Source organism: Lissotriton vulgaris, chromosome 2_1 (assembly GCF_964263255.1).
Source record: "Lissotriton vulgaris chromosome 2_1, aLisVul1.2, whole genome shotgun sequence".
NCBI classification, from domain to species: domain Eukaryota; kingdom Metazoa; phylum Chordata; class Amphibia; order Caudata; family Salamandridae; genus Lissotriton; species Lissotriton vulgaris.
The window spans coordinates 498,171,870-498,191,373 of NC_141687.1; the positions used below are offsets into that span (position 1 = coordinate 498,171,870).

The 19,504-nt window shown below is 44.1% G+C and overlaps 1 protein-coding gene across 1 annotated transcript in view; it reads left to right on the forward strand.

Moving 5' to 3' along the window:
- Positions 1–19,504, forward strand: part of TOMM20 (translocase of outer mitochondrial membrane 20) — a 44,249-nt gene that overhangs the window by 5,096 nt on the left and 19,649 nt on the right. Inside the window, exons 2-3 of the mRNA XM_086955397.1 lie at positions 1,157–1,203; positions 11,291–11,372. Of these exons, the coding sequence (XP_086811523.1) occupies positions 1,157–1,203; positions 11,291–11,372 (129 nt within the window). The remainder of the gene's footprint in view (positions 1–1,156; positions 1,204–11,290; positions 11,373–19,504) is intronic.

Below are 19,504 nucleotides of genomic sequence, written 5' to 3' on the forward strand. Positions count from 1 at the left end.
AGGCCAGTTGTGGGGCGTTGCGTTTGTGGGAACACGTCAGAGGTGTGTTCATGCTTAACAGACCTGTAAAGGTTTATACATTTTTTGTGCCCAAGAGGCCTGTTGTGTGTGGGTGGGGGTTGAATGACACCAAAGTACTAACATCTGTTTGGAGTTGCTTGCTGACGCCGATTCCTTGCAGAAGGTGATGGCGTGGTGGGGTCTCTCTCTCATCTCGTGCTCGGGAAGTCAGAAAGATTTGCCGATTTAGAAACAGTGCATGTCCAATTATCAGATGCATGGATGCGTTGGGTCGGGGCGCTCTTCTGTGGCTCATATTTCAGGGGGTGATGGCACCAACAGCCTTGAGAGCAAACTTTAATTTCTTACCCCCTCCCCACCCGTACAAGGGATCCGCGGAGCCGTTCCAGATTTAGACTTGTTATGTTCTCAGGTGATGAGGACTTGCGTATTTTCTTGGTCTGGTGGGAGGTGTGAGAGTTGCCTGGGGCAGAAAGGGGCTGGGGGCAGTACACCCGCTCCCGCCCGACCCCCTTCCGCACCGACTCCCTCCCGCCCAGACTCACTCGCGCCCGACATTTTGATTTACTGCTGCCTCCTTCTTTTTCCTTACCTGTGCCGCCGCTCGTCACTGCACCGCCCTCCTACTTGTCATCATCACGCACGTCGCGTCGTGGCCAGCGCTAGGTCCCGCCGGCGCTACTTTCAGGGGACTACTTTGTTTACAAAAGTAATTTTTTTAATTTACTTTTTTAAAAATGTATATAGCCTATGTCCATCTACACACCCTGACATTTTCATAGATGTATCGGGTGTGTAGATTGGCGCTGTGGTTCCCGAGTTTACCTGGCCAAATGGTGCAAGTTCTCTCTTTATAATAGTAGTATAGACTAGAACAAGAAATGACTCCTGTTGAGGTAGTAATTGTGTGTGTTTTCAATGTCCATTGTCACCAGATGTTCATTTAACTAACTCCTGATTCGGATAGTGCAGATAGTTGTGAGAAAACAAGTCAGTCTGTTTCCTTAGGAATTGCAGATATTAGGCGCATCTAACCTTCTCGTTTACTGGTTCTGATATATTGCACCAAAATACATTTGCAGTTTTCTCACAGGTGTACCATTGACAAATATATGTATATACTTTTTGTTTATAGGCAGGAGGCGGCAAAAGCTCGACAAAGAGAGAGAAGGATTGTCCAAGGTAAGATCGTTTTCACTGTTCATAAGAAAACATAACTTGGTGTACTTTGCTGTGAGAGGGAGTTAATGTATGCTTGTAATGGGACTTGCCTCTTACCTTAATCTTAGCTCACATAGCTGAGCAGATGTCAGCATTGCCAGAGAACCACATGTGTGCTACGGTGAAGTGGCATACTGATCGCACATCACAAGCAGTAGCCACAGTATCTCTTTGAAAGTATATTGCTAACATTTTGTGTACACTATGCAGCTTTGTTTACCTTTGTTTTTGAGGTGCCACCCATCTAGCTTGCTTGAGTGGGGATAAGGGGGTTTGAAAGTTATTTCCACTGTGGTCTGTATGTCGGTGCTTGGGGCCATATCCAGACCCCTCATGATATTGCAACATAGATTAGTCAATTTTGTAAAGTATTTAGATATTTGTGACAATTAATTTTATTTACCACCCACCATAGCTTTCTACACTAAAGCGAAGTTACTTCCCCCTCAGTATGTGCTACCATGTCCTAAACTAGGAGGTCTTGCTCAGTCTTTGGGGCACACACATTCCTGATGCATTGCTCAGTGGTGGAGCAATGCATGGGTGTTTAGGTCTCGCGACCTATCGATGTGCGCAAGCGCATTGAGCGGAGCGAGAATTCATGTCTCGAAAATCCTCGTGAAACCAAAGGCTTCTTGCGCTGCGGTTTTCATTGAGTTCACGTGAATCACAGGACCAAACAAGCACGCGCATTCACGGCCGCAGAGCACATCAAAGGGCTTCGCCCAGCGTGCGCTCTGCGGCTTCTCCTCCCCTAATTGAATCATGGCCGGCCGCAGGCCGGCCGTACTTTCAGTTTCCCGGCAACGCTTGTTTATTCACGCCCCCCCCCACCAGGCTCTCCCGTCCCCATACAGCTTCCCTCCTAATCCGCCTGCCTCCCCTCACTCTGAATCCCGCCCCAGGCTCTCCCGCCCCCATCCGGCTTCCGTCACAAGACGCCTCGTGCATTGCATTTGCACCCAGCTCCCGATAGTTGCTCGGCTGCTCACTGAAGCGAGAATGTATCAGGTTTTCTATAATATTTTCTTCTTAGGCTTGAAGTGCGTGGATATAGTGCACCTGACAAAATGTTGCTGTTGTCGAAACGTGCATGCTTGCGTTTGCATTGCCTGCATTTGAGTGACACATAAGAAAAACATCTGATAACCCTTTTCCTTGTCCAGCTTGTATCCTTTAGCTGACCAAGATGGCTTGAGGACATAACAGATTAAGCAATGTCGCTTCATTGCATTTGCTTCTGTGTGCCTCTTTGGTCCCTAAATAGTCTCAGAATAGTTTACTTGTATACATTTTCTCGTAGAATCTTGTAATTGGTACATTTAGGACACTTTACAACATGGCTTAAGCAGTACTCACCTAAAACATCCTCCTAAGGCAATCCATATGTATATTACTGTGAGGTATAGCGTCACATTTGCCTCGAACGTTTTAGTCCATTCATCTTCCAATCCGGTTGTAACACCTTGCCTCTTCATGTATGTCCGTTCATGCAGCACCTCCCGCAGCCTCATCACTCATGCAAAACGCGTTTCTATCTCAGCACAAATGGTCTTTAGAGCAATTGTTTGAAGTGTCATTTTTGGACAAATTGCTTTCATGCGCGTGATGATGAACAAGCAATGGCCGCGCATGAAAGCGCGAGGGCAAAGTATACTATTGAAATGAATTGCCACGTCCACGCACTTGAATAAACCATGGCGTCCGCGCAGGCTGGGCATCTGGGGCCGCACCTGATGTGTCATGAACTCCACGCAGTCAATTTATCTCATTTGTCGTTGTTTTCTAGGCCAGGTTTTAAGGGGTTTGAGCACGGGGCGCTGGTGCCAATAACCACCATACAACGCTACTCGATCACATACTGCGTGGTACGCATTTTATTCACGTTTCACATTGGTGGGTGACACGCGGTTTTGACATCCCTGCAGTAATCCAAGGAACATTTTTTTCCAGTCGATTTTGACTTCAGTGCGGGTGGTTTTCTGGTAGCAGGCACTCTGTTTGTTTGCTTTGACATTGAGTTCGTGTTGCTAACAGTTTGTGATTGCTGTTTGAGATTGACTAACACGTCTGCATTCACCCGGATGGAGCTCCCGTCGTGCACTTGGCGCCATCAGAGGGCTCTCCAGGTGCCACGAGCGTGTGGCTTTTTTGCTTCTCACCCCTGAGCAGCAACATTGTACTGCAGTTATTTGCCGTCATTTAGCTCTCGTGCTCTCAAGGCACAGTGCGCACATTGCACTGAAAAGTACACTAATTTCAACGCCTATTCTTTCAACGCGGACGATGTGGTTTAGGATGAAAAACCAGAATGCTATTGGACGCGATTTAAGGAAGATGAATGTTGAGAAAATGGATATTAGAAATTCTAGACCGGAAATTAACAACAAATACCATGAAAGAGAATATTTCTCAGTCTGCAAAAAGTCTAAGCAGACAGATGTGACGGTGCCTAGGTGGAATGGTGTGTCTCCTGGAGCTTGAAGTGCACTGTCCGTGTTTTCACCAGTATTTCCGTGTGGTTGCATTTCCGCAGCTGTTCAAATACATGTGCGTACAAATGATCTGAGCTGGACCCCTTTGTTGTGGTGATCGGGTACAGTATGCAGTCTTGTGTAACTAGTGATGATGTAAGGTTTTGTCTCGGAGTCCTGTCCTGGCATTATTCAGCTGGTCTGTTTCTTACAGCGTTACCTGCCTCTAATCACATATGCAGCTCAAACCCTGTTGCTCTATTCTTGTCATTCATGTAGTGGCAGGGTCGGATTGGGATTGAAAATCGGCCCGGGCACACACAAAAATCACACACAAAAATCGGCCACATTTGCATAATGCCTTTCCTCAAAGAAGGGGGTAAAAAAAATGCACGCATTCATTTGCACTGGAGAAACGCACCTGAAAACAAGCGAGGCCCCTTCTATTCAGGCCCCCTGCCCCCGCTCAATATGTGCACACATTAATGGGCCGGCCCAGCGAGACAAAGGGAGTGTGACACCTCTTCCAGTTGCTAAACGGGGGTAATGAGCGCCCATTTGCCACTAGAAGGGCCACTGTGCCGCTGGCGATATTCCAACAAGCACTGGCGTTGCCAATAGGTCTCGCAGTAGGAAAGGTGGAGCTATTGGTTTTGTAAATGACAAAGCCCTTTATGTTTTTAAAATGAAAACGAAAATAAAAGGCATTGTTATTTGCAATTGTAATAGCTCCAACTTTCCTACTGCGAGACCTATTGGCAACGCCAGTGCTTGTTTTGTATATGCTATTACTCCTCTCACCACTAGCAGGACATGTCTTGGGTGTACTGACATATGATTAGCTATCCCATGCCTAAAGTGGTCAGTCTCTTTTGAAATTGATGCTGTCAGCTTCTGAACCTTCATGTTCTTAACCCTGCAGAATAGGTGCCTTTGCTTGATGAAGTCATTAACTTCTGGGGCTTTGCCTACAAAATCTACCTTCTCAATGACCTTCTTCAAATTCTTCATTGTTCTTTCTTACTTATCTGTTTTATTCCCAGTGAGCATCAATCTTGTCCATGCAGCACTGTCTACGAACGGTTGCAAGCACCTAAACGAGGACGGAATTGTTTGTGAAATACCTTTATTGTCAAAAGTGTCTGACTCTGAAAGTGATCCATCGGACTTACAATGGTTTGACACATCTATTACGATGTCCAATTGAACTTTAATTTGTACTTGATGTCACTGCAGAGATATGCTGCAGGGTATGTGGACTAGTCTTTCGAGATGGTCTTTATTGCATTCTCACAGAAATAGAAAAAAGTCATTCAATTTAAAAAAAGAAAGCTGGCGCCAAAATATTCATGGAAACTGTTTTTTAAAAACGCACTAAACTCTATCCTGATAAACTAACAAAAAACACATTTGCACCAGTCAGGATTTATAGAGCACACTAATCACCTGTGAGGGCACCCAGGCACTGGAATAGTCTGTATGGGGCTGCAGTTGAAGAGCAGGTCTTAAGTCCCCTTCTGAATTCCTGGAAGGTGAGGAAGGGAGAAGGAACTGCCTCCACTGTTGCTGCGGGGCGTGTGGTCAAGGGTTAGACAGGCAGAGTGTAGGGGTCTGGCGAGGTGATGGAAGCACAGGAAGTGGTTGAGGTATGCAGGTCCTTGGTTGTGAAGGGCTTTATAGACTAGAGTCCACAGCTTGAATTGGCATCATTTGTGTACGGAGATCCAGTGAAGGTTCCTGATGCAGGTGGATATGTGGGTTCGTCTTGGGAAGCTCAGATTAAGTCTGGCTACTGTGTTCTGTATGATTTGGAGTATTTTTGTGAAGGGTGCTGCAAGTGCAACGTACATAATCCATGCCGCTGGTGTCGAGGGCTTGCTTGATGCGTCTGGGGGAGATTGGGAGCCACTAAAAAATTTTGCGGAGAGTGAGGAAGCATGCAGAGGAGACTGTGTTGATCTGGGTCTTCCTGTTAAGTTTGTCAAAGATGATACAGAGACAAAAAAACAGAAGAATGTCTAGCATAACTGAAAAGGACGAAACGTTGGATACCAAAAACAACTAACTGAAAATATAATAAAAACTTTGACTTAAATTTAAAAGGATGTTAAAGAGGATGATCGATTGTTTTAACATGCACCATTCATGTTGTCCACCTAATGAGTTAAAAAGAAAACACGATGAAGCCCACCAAAAATTGAAAAACTCCCAAAAAGCCAATCAAGAAGTGAGAATATATGAAATCTCGTTGTACAGCTACCATTTTAAGTACTGTCCTGTGAAAATCAATCTTCGTTCTGCTCCACTCAGAACAGTCCAGACAAACTCTAAGTTGATCACAACCAGCATGGGCTTGCTTGAGTTAGGTCTGGAGGAGACCTGGCCTGGTACTTAAGTTTGGGCAGTTACTGTTGGTGCAGAACCACGACTGATTTACATACGAAAGGTCTGTTTTAGAGAGTGAAAAACGAAGGTCTGTAATGTGTCCCTTAGTAATAGCCTTTGACTGATGGAGGGAATGGTTGAATAAATGCCACTTTGAAGAATTATTCAGGGAGCCACATGTTTGAAATCTGGTGGGTCACCTCCATCACTTCCTTGATGGAGGGATACCACAGCTGTTTTATAGGTGTCAAGTGGCCGATGGGACCAAGATGGATGTAGGAAGTTAGAGGAGATGCAAGACACTAGACATTAAACCTACACACTGAGTGAATCCCAGTCTCCAGGCTGTCCTTTCTTAAGCTCTGTAGTCTAGGTTGATGGTGGAAGACAGCGGCAGAAGGCAAATCCAGGTAGGTTTTTATAAAATAATTGCAGACTGTTTCCAAAAGTGCCAAATAAGCTAATATTGCAAATGAGTAAATCCCTGAGGCTTTGCTTCTTCAGTGTGACGCTTAATGTACAGATTGCAACGATAACTGGTTGGGTGAATAAACAAAATAGATAAGGAGCTGCAGAAAATACTCTGCCGGAGCTTGTTTTGAGTTTAGGCAGTTTCTTCCTATCGGCATGTTGAGACATCCTGACCTTTGGAAAATGTGTGCAAGCCAGCATTGTACGACGCAAACCTTCATGTTTAACTATTTAAAGACGAAAGTCGGACCACATTTAATAGTCTACCTCATCCTGCTTCTTGACCCACTGAGCCCCATAAACATCCAAATGTCCAATCTTTCTATGCCACCACCACCCCCGAGACACCCATAGCATGCCAAATACTGGAAACCCCTGTATCCCTTTTACCATCTATTCTGTTGGTCCACTTTGAGGAATTGGTAAAACCCCTATTATCCCGCTTATTGAAATGTTAGAGAGAATTGGGGAAAAGCTCTCAACAATAGACGAACATACCAAGTCAAACAACCAATTTCAGAGAATAGTTGCCTCAAAAATGTCTGACACCACTGTACACAGCAAAATTGCCCAGAATAAGCCACGAGATCCTGTACTATCAGTTATTTAAAGCAAGGAGGTAGCCAATGAACCGATAATGGCCCTTAGCTCTGTTCCCAGAGCTGGGTGGTCAAAAGTAGGCAAATGTTCTGAGGGGCTAGCCGCGAGTAATAAATGTATAAATCTACCACCAGAGGCAGCACCCTACGTATGTGTTCTCTCGGGAGTGCCTGAGCTCACTACCGGAAAAATTGAAGGTCACCAGGACCTCAAAAACAAAGTCCAGTTTTGGCTGACAAAGAATAGACCGCTTCATCCAACATTAACGGGACAATCCTAAATGTTAGAAGGGTGGGGTGGATAGGCTCCGTCCCAAGAACACAGCGGGAGACCTGGTCATTGTTAACTTCCGGGATAACCTGGTTGTCCCTTATCTGCGAAGCTGGGAGCCACAAAGAGGAGATGGGCCTATAACAACACTTGAATTGTGAGATTATTACCTAAGAAACGCATATTCGCCAATCACAAGGTGGAGTGTAGAGGGATACCACCGGGGAGGTAGAAGGGGTCCTGTATCAACTACTTATCCGCAGTTACCACTTATAATTACTAGAACCTACCCCCTGGCTCAGATATGTTACTCTGATAGGACAAAGATATTGCTCCTACCAACTCTGTATTGTCTTATTGTAAGGAAAACTGACGTATTTTTCTTTTAAATTTTATCGTTATTCTAATGTAAACGAATTTTGTATGCTTTTATGGTTAATAATTTTAACCGAATAAAGTACCTTTGACTTTGAGTAGAATTGTCTGTTTTGCACCTGGAATTATGATGCAGCAGGTAGCAGACTGGTGGGCACTACCTAAGCCTTACGATATGCAAGCTTGTACCAGTGGTAGGAAGGCTTGCAGTACAATAAATCGTATTTGATTGATCATTGCATCAACGCATCCAAAACGCCTCCGCCCGACTGATCGTCAACGTCCCCCCGCCGCAGCCACATAACCCTCCACCTGAGAGAGCTACATTGGCTCCCCGTCGACAAGAGGGTCACCTTCAAGCTCCTCGCCCACGCTCACAAAGCACTCCACAACGCCGGACCAGCCTACCTGAACAGCAGACTCAACTTCTACACCCCAACCCGCCAGCTCCAGCTGCACCAGCCTCACCCTCGCCGATGTCCCCCGCATCCAACGAATAATCTCCGGCGGCAGATCCTTCTCCTACCTCGCCGCCAAGACCTGGAACACCCTTCCTACCCACCTACGTCAAACCCAAGACCTGCTCGCCTTCAGAAGACTCCTCAAGACCTGGCTGTTCGAGTAGTAGCAGCACGCCCCCATCCCTCAGCGCCTTGAGACCCTCACGGGTAAGTAGCACGCTCTACAAGTATTTTGATTGCTTAATCTCCCCTTTTCCTTACACCCATCTACTTTGGAAATTTTTCTTTACAGTCCATTTCAATGTGGACTATGGCTCTCACTGATGGAATTGTCTCTTTTCGACTATTGTGGTATGACCCTGCCCTATCTCTTCAATTTCCCCCCCCTCGCCCCCCCCTGCCACTTGCAACAGAGCCTCTTTTGTAGGGTTTCACTAGCATTTAGTGACTGGAGTTTCTGGAGAAAGAAATACCAATGAGAGGGTTTGGCTTATCTGCAGGAAGGCCACGCCAATATTACGAAACAACTACAACTTGCCAATACTGCGTCTTATTTTCAGCTTTGAACCAACCAAAGTCAGAACAAAAGTGACTCTTTAAACCACTTTTTCCGTTCGAAAAAATCTTTTTATTTTTCTTTGAATCTAAATAATTTGTTTTCATTTCAAGAAAACATTTTACAAAAATTCAGAACTTTACAACCAACATTACACAAAGTCCCCACCCAAAATTGGTGCTCATAGAGCATACCTCTTTCATACATACATCCTATATTATTTTGTGTGTACTAAATGCATATCCCATTCATACAGCTCTTCACCATTCAAATCTTCATACATTCATCATAAATACAAAACCAAAATCCCACTATGGGGAAAAAAACATAATCGGAAAAGCTTTTTAAATTATTTTCTTCAATCGAAAAGCAACACTATTCAAAATATATACAGAAGAATTATACATATAGGCCATCTCAAAATATCACATTCAGATAATCATTTAGCAAAACATTTTTTGATAGATAGGCCTAGGAAAAACTGTGGTCGACGCGTTTCGAGTTTTTTAAGTAGGGAACTCTCCTCAGGACCAGGTGGCTCCACTGCGGAAACTGCAGCACATCGAGAGAGAGCAGCGTTCTCCCAACCGGCGTCCCAGATTAATGAAATTTGAAAGAGAAAAAGAAAAACTAATCACACTTCCGTCACCTACGTGCATACTGCACAGAGTTCAGAAAAAAAAAACTTTTTCAAAGTACGGGTCACAGATCCATCACCACGATTCAACTAGAGGCGCGTTGCGCCAAGAACGAAAAATAATCCCTTCCTAGGACTCCACACGAGTATCTGAATGAGAAGAGCAGGTTAAGTGATTAGTCACCTGGTCCTGAGAAGAGTTCCCTACTTGAGGAACTCGAAACGCGTCGACCACAGTTTCCTAGGCCTATCTATCAAAAAATGTTTTGCTAAATGATTATCTGAATGTGATATTTTGAGATGGCCTATATGTATAATTCTTCTGTATATACTTGAAATGGTGTTGCTTTTCGATTGAAGAAAATAATTTAAAAAGATATTCCAATTTGTTTTTTTCCCCAGAGTGGGATTTTGGTTTTGTATTTATGATGAATGTATGAAGATTTGAATGGTGAAGAGCTGTATGAATGGGATATGCATTTAGTACACACAAACATAACACTAGCAGCCCGTCCCGACCTTGTCCGGGAGCTTTCAGGCTTCCCCCTACCCCCGCCTGCCCCGACATTGCCCAGCAGCCGGTGCCCCCGCCTGCTGCCTGGCCCGACCCTCGCGTGGCCTGAGTCAATCCCAATCCCCGTCCCCCGCCTTCCCCGACCCCCGCCTGCCCCGACATTGCCTTTTGGCCGTTCCCCGCCTGGCCCGACCCTCGTGTGGCCTGAGTCAATCCACATCCCCCGCCTTCCCCGACCCCCGACATTGCCTTTTGTCCATTCCCCGCCTGCAGCCCGTGCCCCCGCCCGCCCCGTCCCCCGCCTGGCCTGACCCTCACGTGGCCTGAGTCAATCCCAATCCCCGTCCCCCGCCTTCCCCGACCCCCGCCTGCCCCGACATTGCCTTTTGGCCGTTCCCCGCCTGGCCCGACACCCGCCTACTTACCTTTTCCGTCGCTCTTGATGTCACAGCTCCTCACCGCTTGTCCGCCGCCGCTCCTCCCCCGCGCCATGTTCGCCTCTCCGTGATGCTCTTCACTTGACCGGTCCCTCCCGCGCAATGGCCGGAGCTCCTCTGACGCCGCTCCTCGACGTGAGCACGCACATCACGGCTGGCGCTACTTGGGGGGGGGGGGGGGGGGGGCTACTTTTTTAAAAAAATTTTTAAATAGGGTTTATTTTGAAACTTTATATTGTCTATAACCATCTACACACCCTGACTATTTCTACGGTGTATCGGGTGTGTAGATTGGCGCAGTGGTTCCGGAATTTACCCACCTCAAAGCCTGAAACTTTCTATTTTATTATAGTAGTATAGATAGGATGTATGTATGAAAGTGTTGGTATGAAAGAGATATGTATGCTCTATGAGCACCAATTTTGGGTGGGGACTTTTTTTGTGTAATGTTGGTTGTAAAGTTGTGAATTTTTGTAAAATGTTTTCTTGAAATGAAAACGAATCAATTAGATTCAAAGAAAAATAAATAGATTTATTTGAACGGAAAAAGAGGTTTACAAGAGCCAGTTTTTTTCTGTTTCTGGTTGGTTCAAAGCTGAAAATAAGACGCAGTATTGGCAAGTTGTAGTTGTTTCTGGAGGACATGATTTCCTCCAAGCAGTGACAAATCCAGACCCCTAAAAAAATCTGAAGAGCAAATTAGATGGGACGTCTTTTGAGAGTGAGTACCCCTTTGTGCACCTGTGAATGTCTTAATCATGTGTTGAGACCACAGCCGGTATACTTTTTGTTAGTATCACGTTGCTTTCTACGTTAATATCTTACATGTTAACAATTGCAGTGATTTCCTTTTTTGGTTTTATTGAAGCTTCCTGATCTTAAGGATGCAGAGGCCGTTCAGAAGTTCTTTCTTGAGGAAATACAGCTTGGAGAAGAACTGCTAGCACAAGGTTGTAGTTTTCAAACTGTAGCAACATAGATTCTATCCTTTGCACATGTGAATTGTCGTCCTAGCCTAAAGAATGTCCAACCGTTACTTTTTATTATACTTTTTACACTGTTCATTATTTGATAAAGCGGTGATGTAGAGAATTTGAATTACATAATTTCTCAAATTAAGTTTTGCATGCCGATCTGCATGAATACTTTTCAGGAATTCTGAATTAGCTGGGATAAACACACTGCTAATGTTTTATAATAAGACTGATACAGAACTGGAATATTTTATTTGTAAAACAGTTAATACCCTGCTTACTTTGTGATTAGCATCCCCATATTTACTGTATAGCGCGCAAAGTACAGACTACAAGTATGTTGCCTTCTTGACAAATTGCTGCCATGCACTTCTTCCTCCCTGCTTTATTTTAACCCACAAGCACATACCTAGAGACCATAACTTCTGAATGCGTCCGAAGCACTACAATAACCCCCCCCCTTTTTTCTTTACAGGAAAGGTTCTTGCTTTCGCTGTTTAAATTTTTTTTAATTTAGTTTTCACCTAAATAACTTATAGTTCCGTGCCACGGTAATCCTTTAGCTGGCTTTTATTGCCTGCTCCAACTTGATAATAGCCACGCAGTTTCTAGGAGATACTTAGCAACTCTGTGAATTGTGTGCAGGTATGTTTAGACAGCATATCGGAAGCAAAAATATTGTGGGACAAGCTATTGTGTTTAGAATTATCAAAGACAAAAATATTGTGAAAGTACGTTTCAATAGGTGAGTAAAAATGTTCTATATATAGCTCCACATACATGCACCTTGACGATGTGTTATAAATAGAAAAAGGTACGCAGAGGCATAGTATTCTATACTTACCTATTTGCACTTGCTTTTTCAATATTATGTTCCTTAATATTTTTGACACTTTATTTTGTCCAGACAATATTTTTGGTTCTAAAATTCTGTCAGTGATCCGTGAGCAATATACTGAAGATGCCCTCCCTTGTAAAGGGCCCAACACTTTCTGACACAATTATGTATATTTAATCCTTCATCAGTCTGCCGTCATTGGATGGGCAGCAAGTTCAAATTTGTTTTGACTGTACACCCGTGGTCTGATTCATTGTTTTTTTGGATGGTCAAGCTCTCTTATCTTTTCAATCCACCATTGAAGGGGCAGTTGTCCCTGTGGCACTAGGGTTTGTATTGAACTAAATGCTCCTCATGTAACTTTTACTGTCTAGGGTGAGTCAACAATGGTTTTGAAGAGGCCCCAGTGCTCTGCAGCCTTATTTTCGCCTGCTGAGCTGGTAAAGCTATGCTATAATCGAATGTTGTCTGGGTTTTTTCTTTTTGGAGCAGCTGTTATGTGCTTTATAAATTCATTCATTCATTGCATGTCAGATTTGTGATGCTGCTCCTCCTTTGAAGTCTGTGTATTTTTACCAAAGTTTGTTCTTCAGAGACCTTTTGCCCTAATCCTGACTGAGCACTTTTGTTTTCAAATTCTCTGAAACACCTGCCACTTTAACCCGCAATGATAACGAAATGCAGACATTATGTCGAGCACTCAAGGCCTCTTGTATATAATTTAGTATATACACATATGCATACATTTATACATGTACACACTTTCCTTTGTGGGCTCACAGCCCAACCACTAATTTCATTTGTCCTTTTCAGTGTCCTTTAAAAATCCTTGCTTGCTAGTGGCCAAGCCTTCCTCTTTTTCCCTCCTTTTCTTCATTTGTTTACTCTCATGAAGCAGTGCCCCAGTACTTGTACCCTTACACTAGACCCATTGTAGGATCTGTTTAGGGACTACTTTTTCCTTTCTCTGAGAACATTTGAATAGAGCGCTGGATGTTTTCAGTCGCTCCAGGTCTGTTTCTGTAAACAGGGCTGCAAATCTTTCTCTAGTTACCTTTGCTGTGCATTCAAAAACCAAGGTCAAATTTTAGAGGCTGTTTTCCCTGGGCGTCTGTTGCGCTCCTGCCACGCAAACCGAATCGTGACCACAACGATTTACGTTCATTTATTATATTTTTTTCTTTTCAGTTGCGCACTGCCTATGTGCAGAATAAATTGCTATAGTTAGGATCTTTAATGGATATTGCCCCAATTTAATTTGGCGGACGAATGTCATGACCTCATTCACGCCGTGACGAAACAGTAATTTTCATCCATGGGGTACTTGTAAAGGTGTGGAGGACCGCACTCTGAGTCACCCTGCTTTATGTAATGCATCTTGAGCGTGGAAATGAAACCGTAATATTTCATATAACCGAATTCAAAAGAATAGCTTTATAGTATTCTAGATCGACATGTGATACTAGGGCCATGTTTAGACATATATTGTGTATTTTGACAAGCTGTCTTTGAAATATAAACCTTTCATGTAAATGGGAGAACATTACTTGGAGTTACATTAGTACCCTCTGTTTTTATCAACCGTAAGCGAGGCAGTTGAAGATGGCGGTCAGGCTGGTTAAATCCGTGTCACACACTAGCCTTCACAGCTGTGTGCAGGCCGTAGCTCCCACCGTAATTGTTGCATGACTTATTACCTTTGTCGTCCTGCATTGTGGTTCTGCTGATGGCCTGTGGCGCCGCCTACTGGAATACCGTGACTAGGTTTATGATCCCCATCGGTAGACCTCAGCCCTGGGAGCTGCGGGGGCTAGGGTTGGCGATACAGGGATCGGCAGGTGCTCCGTGTCTGCTCATTCCTGCGCAGGAAGTGCAGGGATTGCTGGAGGGTCTCAGGCCATGAAAGCAGACACAAAAGTACCCACAGATCCCTGGGAGTGAGCAACACGTGGGCTGAGTGCCCCAGGCTTATTGAGAGGGAGCTTGCTGGGTTATATGCTGTGAAACAGAGGCCACCTATCTTTATTTTAGCAGGACATCAATTGCAGAAGCGAACTCTAGCACTTGGCAGGTATAAAGTGCCACGGACACCGCTTTAGCAGCACATCAGATGCAGGTACACAGCATGGCAGGCATGAGACTGAGGGCATGCACACTACCTTAGCAAGCGGTACAAAGACTGCAGACACGTAGCAGGAGATCTGGTATGGACAGGCAAGGTGCTGTAGCATGCACGAGAACTGTCAGATGAGTTCTAAGTTAGTTGGCTGATCTAGCATGCAGATGTGATAGAAGCACACAGCCGCAGAAGGCAGGGATCTTTTACAGGCAAAGTAAGTGGTCAGTCACACTATAGTAGGAAGCAGGAGAGCCAACTAAAGACTGAATCGATGATTCCAAGCTAATAAGAGGCCAAGCACTTGATTTGCTTGGAAGCCATCTGTTTTCCCTTTAAGTAGCGTCCTTACTATGTGTTCATGAGTTGTTCCCTTTCATAGGAGCTGTTCAGGTGGTACACCCTCAGTGGTAATACTAGAGGGTATTTATATTTCTAAACCAATTAGATGTGAGCTCTTGAAAAATGTCCACCCCTTTTTCTTAGCGACGCACAATGCACAATGGTGTCAGATTCAGCAAGTTGATGTGACTTACTCTTTTAGTACTCCTTACTAATTCCTGGAGTAAGCCAGTACTACTCCTGACTTACTCGTATAGAGGAATACGTAATGGGTACTACAGAAGTAAATTAGAAGTACAATAGGAGGATGTTACTGCAGAATCTTTATATGCACCCTCAATCTCTGGATTTATGCTGACAATCTAGTGCATCCACTTTAGTTTTATTGGATTACATATGAAATTGTATCTCCTCTAGTAAACTAACTGCATGCGGAGAATCCCAGCGCATGTGTTACACTAGTGATGCATGATGTGACCTGCACATTACTGCAAAAACACACCTTCTGTGAAGCATTTAAGACCCTCTTAATGGAGCTAGCCTTAACGGGAGAGGACACCACCTCTCTATACATGCGCACTGGGGGTCCTTCTCTATTGTGCTTACATGAATACTCAGTCCTTGTGACTTGCCTCCCAACTCGGTGCATGCATGGTTGCAGATAAGTTTGCTCATACCTTAGGGAGGACTTAACGAGAATGTATTGTAAAAAGCAATAGTCTGCCTATTGAAGACAAAGCTTATAAGAAACCCCACACGGTGCCACTCAACTCTACTTTATACTCGCCACTCCACTCTCCTCTACCCCAGTAACTTTTTCTATTCCAAAGAGCAGCCTCGGGGTGGTGAGAAATAAAGGTTCAAAATACAAAGGGAAAAAAAACAAATTCGAGAAAGAGGGGTCACAGAATGAGCATATTGGTTCTATTCACAACTACACACATTAGCTCTAATTTACAGAGTTTGCCAGTGAATCGCTACTTTCGTTTTCGTTTAACTTTGCTCCTCTGCTCAAAAGCGGTCTGTTATCTGCAAAGATCTTGTTCGCGCTATATAAAACTCTCAAAATAAAAATAAATAAAAATCTTTGGTCCGCTTGCGTTGAATTCAACCAATCGCATGGATTTTACAGCTTCACCACGGTCTAGGCGACCCTTTCCGAGTATGATAAGCCCCTCCTCACATATCTCACACCACCCACCTCTACAGTGTTCACTTCTTCTGCTTTACTTAGTCATGCGTTTCCTATGAGTTTACTGTTTCCAGAATATTACTCTGGTCTCCCCTCCCTTATAACTTATTTCCCACTTTCTGCAAATGTGATCACTGCATACAAAAAAAGTGAAAAACATTATTTTCAACCCCAAAAGCTTTAAGTTTAACAAACGCGAGACCATTTGCATTGCAGAAGCTTGATTTAATGGGTCTCCCTGGAAGTCGTCTCACCTACCTGTGGAGGAGCATTTAAGCCAATTTGGTAATCGAAAGGCCAGTCAAATTGGTTAAAAAGCCAAGTGCCTACCTAAGCTGCTGCTTTCATAAATGCTGGATGCAAAGGTATTTTGTACATATAGGGCCCTGCTTCCCAAAAAGTTTAGTTTTTAGAACCGCAAATTTTTCATTTTGTGGCAGCGCATTTTCCTTCGAAATGGCTACTAAATTTGCACAGTTTTTCAGATAAAACTAGATGTCACACTAAAGATGTGTGGAAATCGGGTTTCAGTGAATAGTTGTCATTTGTGCGTCACCAAGTAGTGTCCTCAAATCTATTTAGATCCTATTGAAAACTATTTTCAGCACACTTCAGGGTTACAAAAAATGTTTCATTTTTCTCTCATAACTTATGAATTTTGGTTTATCACAAAACTGACAATAGCCTTTCCCTTCACAATTTGTTACATAATTCACTTTACATTTCTTTCTCCAACTGCAGTGAGGTGAGTATGTAAACTCCAATATCCAGGGCCATATGACAGCTTGACATTTGACCTCTAGCTTTGAAGCGAAGCAAATGTGAGATGAATACAGAATTTAAAAATGCATCTTTATTAACTTGACTTTTGAACTAAAACATCTGCCTGGAACTATCAATTTGGGGAAACACTGGTCTAGGGTCTTTGTTATCATGGTTTGATGATTAGCAAGCATTAATGCCTGTCGACCTTTAAACAAATTCCTTTGTTGCTTCTTTGATTTCCCTTGAACTTTCTGCTATGCATTGTGCTTGCTGAGGTTGGCCACTTGCTAGAGGGCAGCAGTTTATCTTTTGATTTTTCCTAGCCCAAAAGCTCCTCAGATTCACATTGTCTATTATCCTGAGCTCGAATTGCCCGGTCAAGTGGTCTGTAGTTGAGGTTATGTGAAAATACAGATAAGTGAAGTCTTGCTTTCAGTTGTCATCGTGCCTTGCAGCCGAAATGACGTGTGGCAAATTTTTTAGTTTCCTTAGAAAAGATAATTGAGATTTTCCAACTCTCTTTTATTTTAAATTTAGCCCTCTTCGAGTGATTAACATTTTATTTTAACCCCTTGCATGCTGATGACGGCCCCCATCCGTCATGCACTACGGCGCTCGTGTGCTGATGACGGCTGGGGTCTGTCCTAAACCCGCCCACTTCCGATTTTGCCGCATAGGCGCATAATCGCGGCAGCATGCAAGGGGTTAAACTTGTGATGTTAATAGCGATGTTTGCTTCCATTTTGGATTTTTTTTTTGGGGGGTTTAGGGATTTATAAATGCCATACATCTCTGGTTCATTTTGTGCTTTGTTTACACAAGTTTGTTGCCAGCTCTGGCATGAGATACAGTAGCTGTCCTAAAAGTTTGTTTAGGAGTGCGCTTCCACCAACAGAATTGTCATCTGGGTTGTACTTTGTAGGTCGCGCATGCGCTCTCTGCAAGACCTGTTTTCAATAGGCCTGTTAATTCCGCCTGCTGCTTACCAAGGTTTACTCGTGTCTGTGTTATTTACGGAGTGCTCATTGGTTGGTGCTCCCAATGCATCACTTCCGTTTATCGCTTGGGAGCACCAGCTAACTACAGTTTCCTTACACTGCAGGTGCTTTCGTGTGGGGACTGCTTTCAAATTATGCTGAGTGAAGGAGTAGGAAACTCATAGTTTCCTTATACTGTAGGGATTTGTTTGCTTGTGTGGGGATTACTTGTTTAAGTTACTGCTCAGCAAGTGAGTAGGAAATACACAATATACGCTGGTATTTCCTACTTGCTATTTTTCATCAATTTTTACACCACGCTTCATGTTTATACGGAGCAACTCGTGGTGACTAACTGGAAACTCCTAGAAGCCCTCCTGTCATGCCCCTCACCTCCCATACTGCCTTTTCAGAACAGGTCAGTCCGGGCTCCATGCACAAGTGACCTCCGTGCAGCAAGAGCATGTAGCTCTAAATCAAGGTCAGACATGCTCCTAGAGACACTTCATGCATATCCTGCTTGACCCCTTCCCTGTGATCACTGCCCTGGTTCCCCGAAAGCCTCCCACAAGCAACAAGAATTGGCATCTGGCTGAATCGTAATGGTATTTGTTGGACATAGCCCTTTTTGCTGGGTCATCCCTGAACTTTTTGTCTTCCTCCTAGTATTTTCTCTGACCTGTATTGGTGGTTTTAGGACACTAGGCACTTTAGCACTGCTGTCCAGTGTAAAGTGAGTGTGCTCTCTGTGGTAAACATGGTAAGATTGGTCTTCGCCTGTTTGGCGTATTTAATTTACCTGTCAGTCCCTTGAAAAGTAGTATCTCAGATACCCAGGGCCTATAAATTAAATGCCCCTGGTGGGCTTGCAATGCGCCACCCACCAAAGTAGCCTTTCAGACCTGTCTCAGGCCTCTGCCATTGCAGGGCCAGTGCGTGCAGTTTACTGCCGCTGTTTGTGCCACTTATGTGACGCCTCTTTTACTATGTCAGTCACCCCTAAGGTAGGTCCCTAGCTAGCCCTGTGGACCGGGTGCATTGTAGCTAAAAGGTAGGACACATTTTTCACTGTGAAACTGCGGTGTCCACATTGCATTTTGCTCCGTTTCATGTCGCGGGCACTAGACCTACCCACACAAGTGAAGTATCCTTTTTCTTGGAAGACTTTGGGAACGCGGGGTGGGTGGAAATTTGTGGATCCACACAGATTCCAGAATTTTCCACCACAGAAATGTAAGGAAAATGTGGGGAGCGTTTTTGGACCATTTTTTTAGGTTTGCAAGGGATTCTGGGTAACAGAACCTGGTGAGAGCCAGCCAAAGTCGCCCCATCCTGGATTCCCCTGGGTGACTAGTTTTCAAACTTGTATAGGTTTGCTAGGTTTCCCTAGGTGGCGGCAGAGCTAGGGTTAAAAAACTACAGCTAGGCACTTTGCCAAAAAAGTGTCATTTTTATGTCTCGCCTAGAGGACCTTTAGCCGTCGCTCTGCCCTATTTGAATTTATTATCAAAGCCAGTGGTCCTTAGACACGAGAGGGAATGTTCAGGGAATAAATATAGACTAAGTATAACTATATTTTTAAGAAATGTCCAGCCGGGACGCCCTTGGGTAGCTACACGCTTTACAAATCTAAAATCAAATTAAATCAAATCAGCCGGACAGTTTAATATCTTGATAAGAATAATGCAAGAGGAATAAGGCACAGAGTGTGATAGACGTGGGACACCAGCCGATGTCAGACTAACACACTGGGGGGGCACAAACAGGGGAGGAAAATAGTAGGCAAGGTCGGGTCATCTGAGTATCATGAATCGTAAGCAGATAATCCACAGTATACACATGCATGCACAATTTATGTCAACTATGCATTTAGTGCAT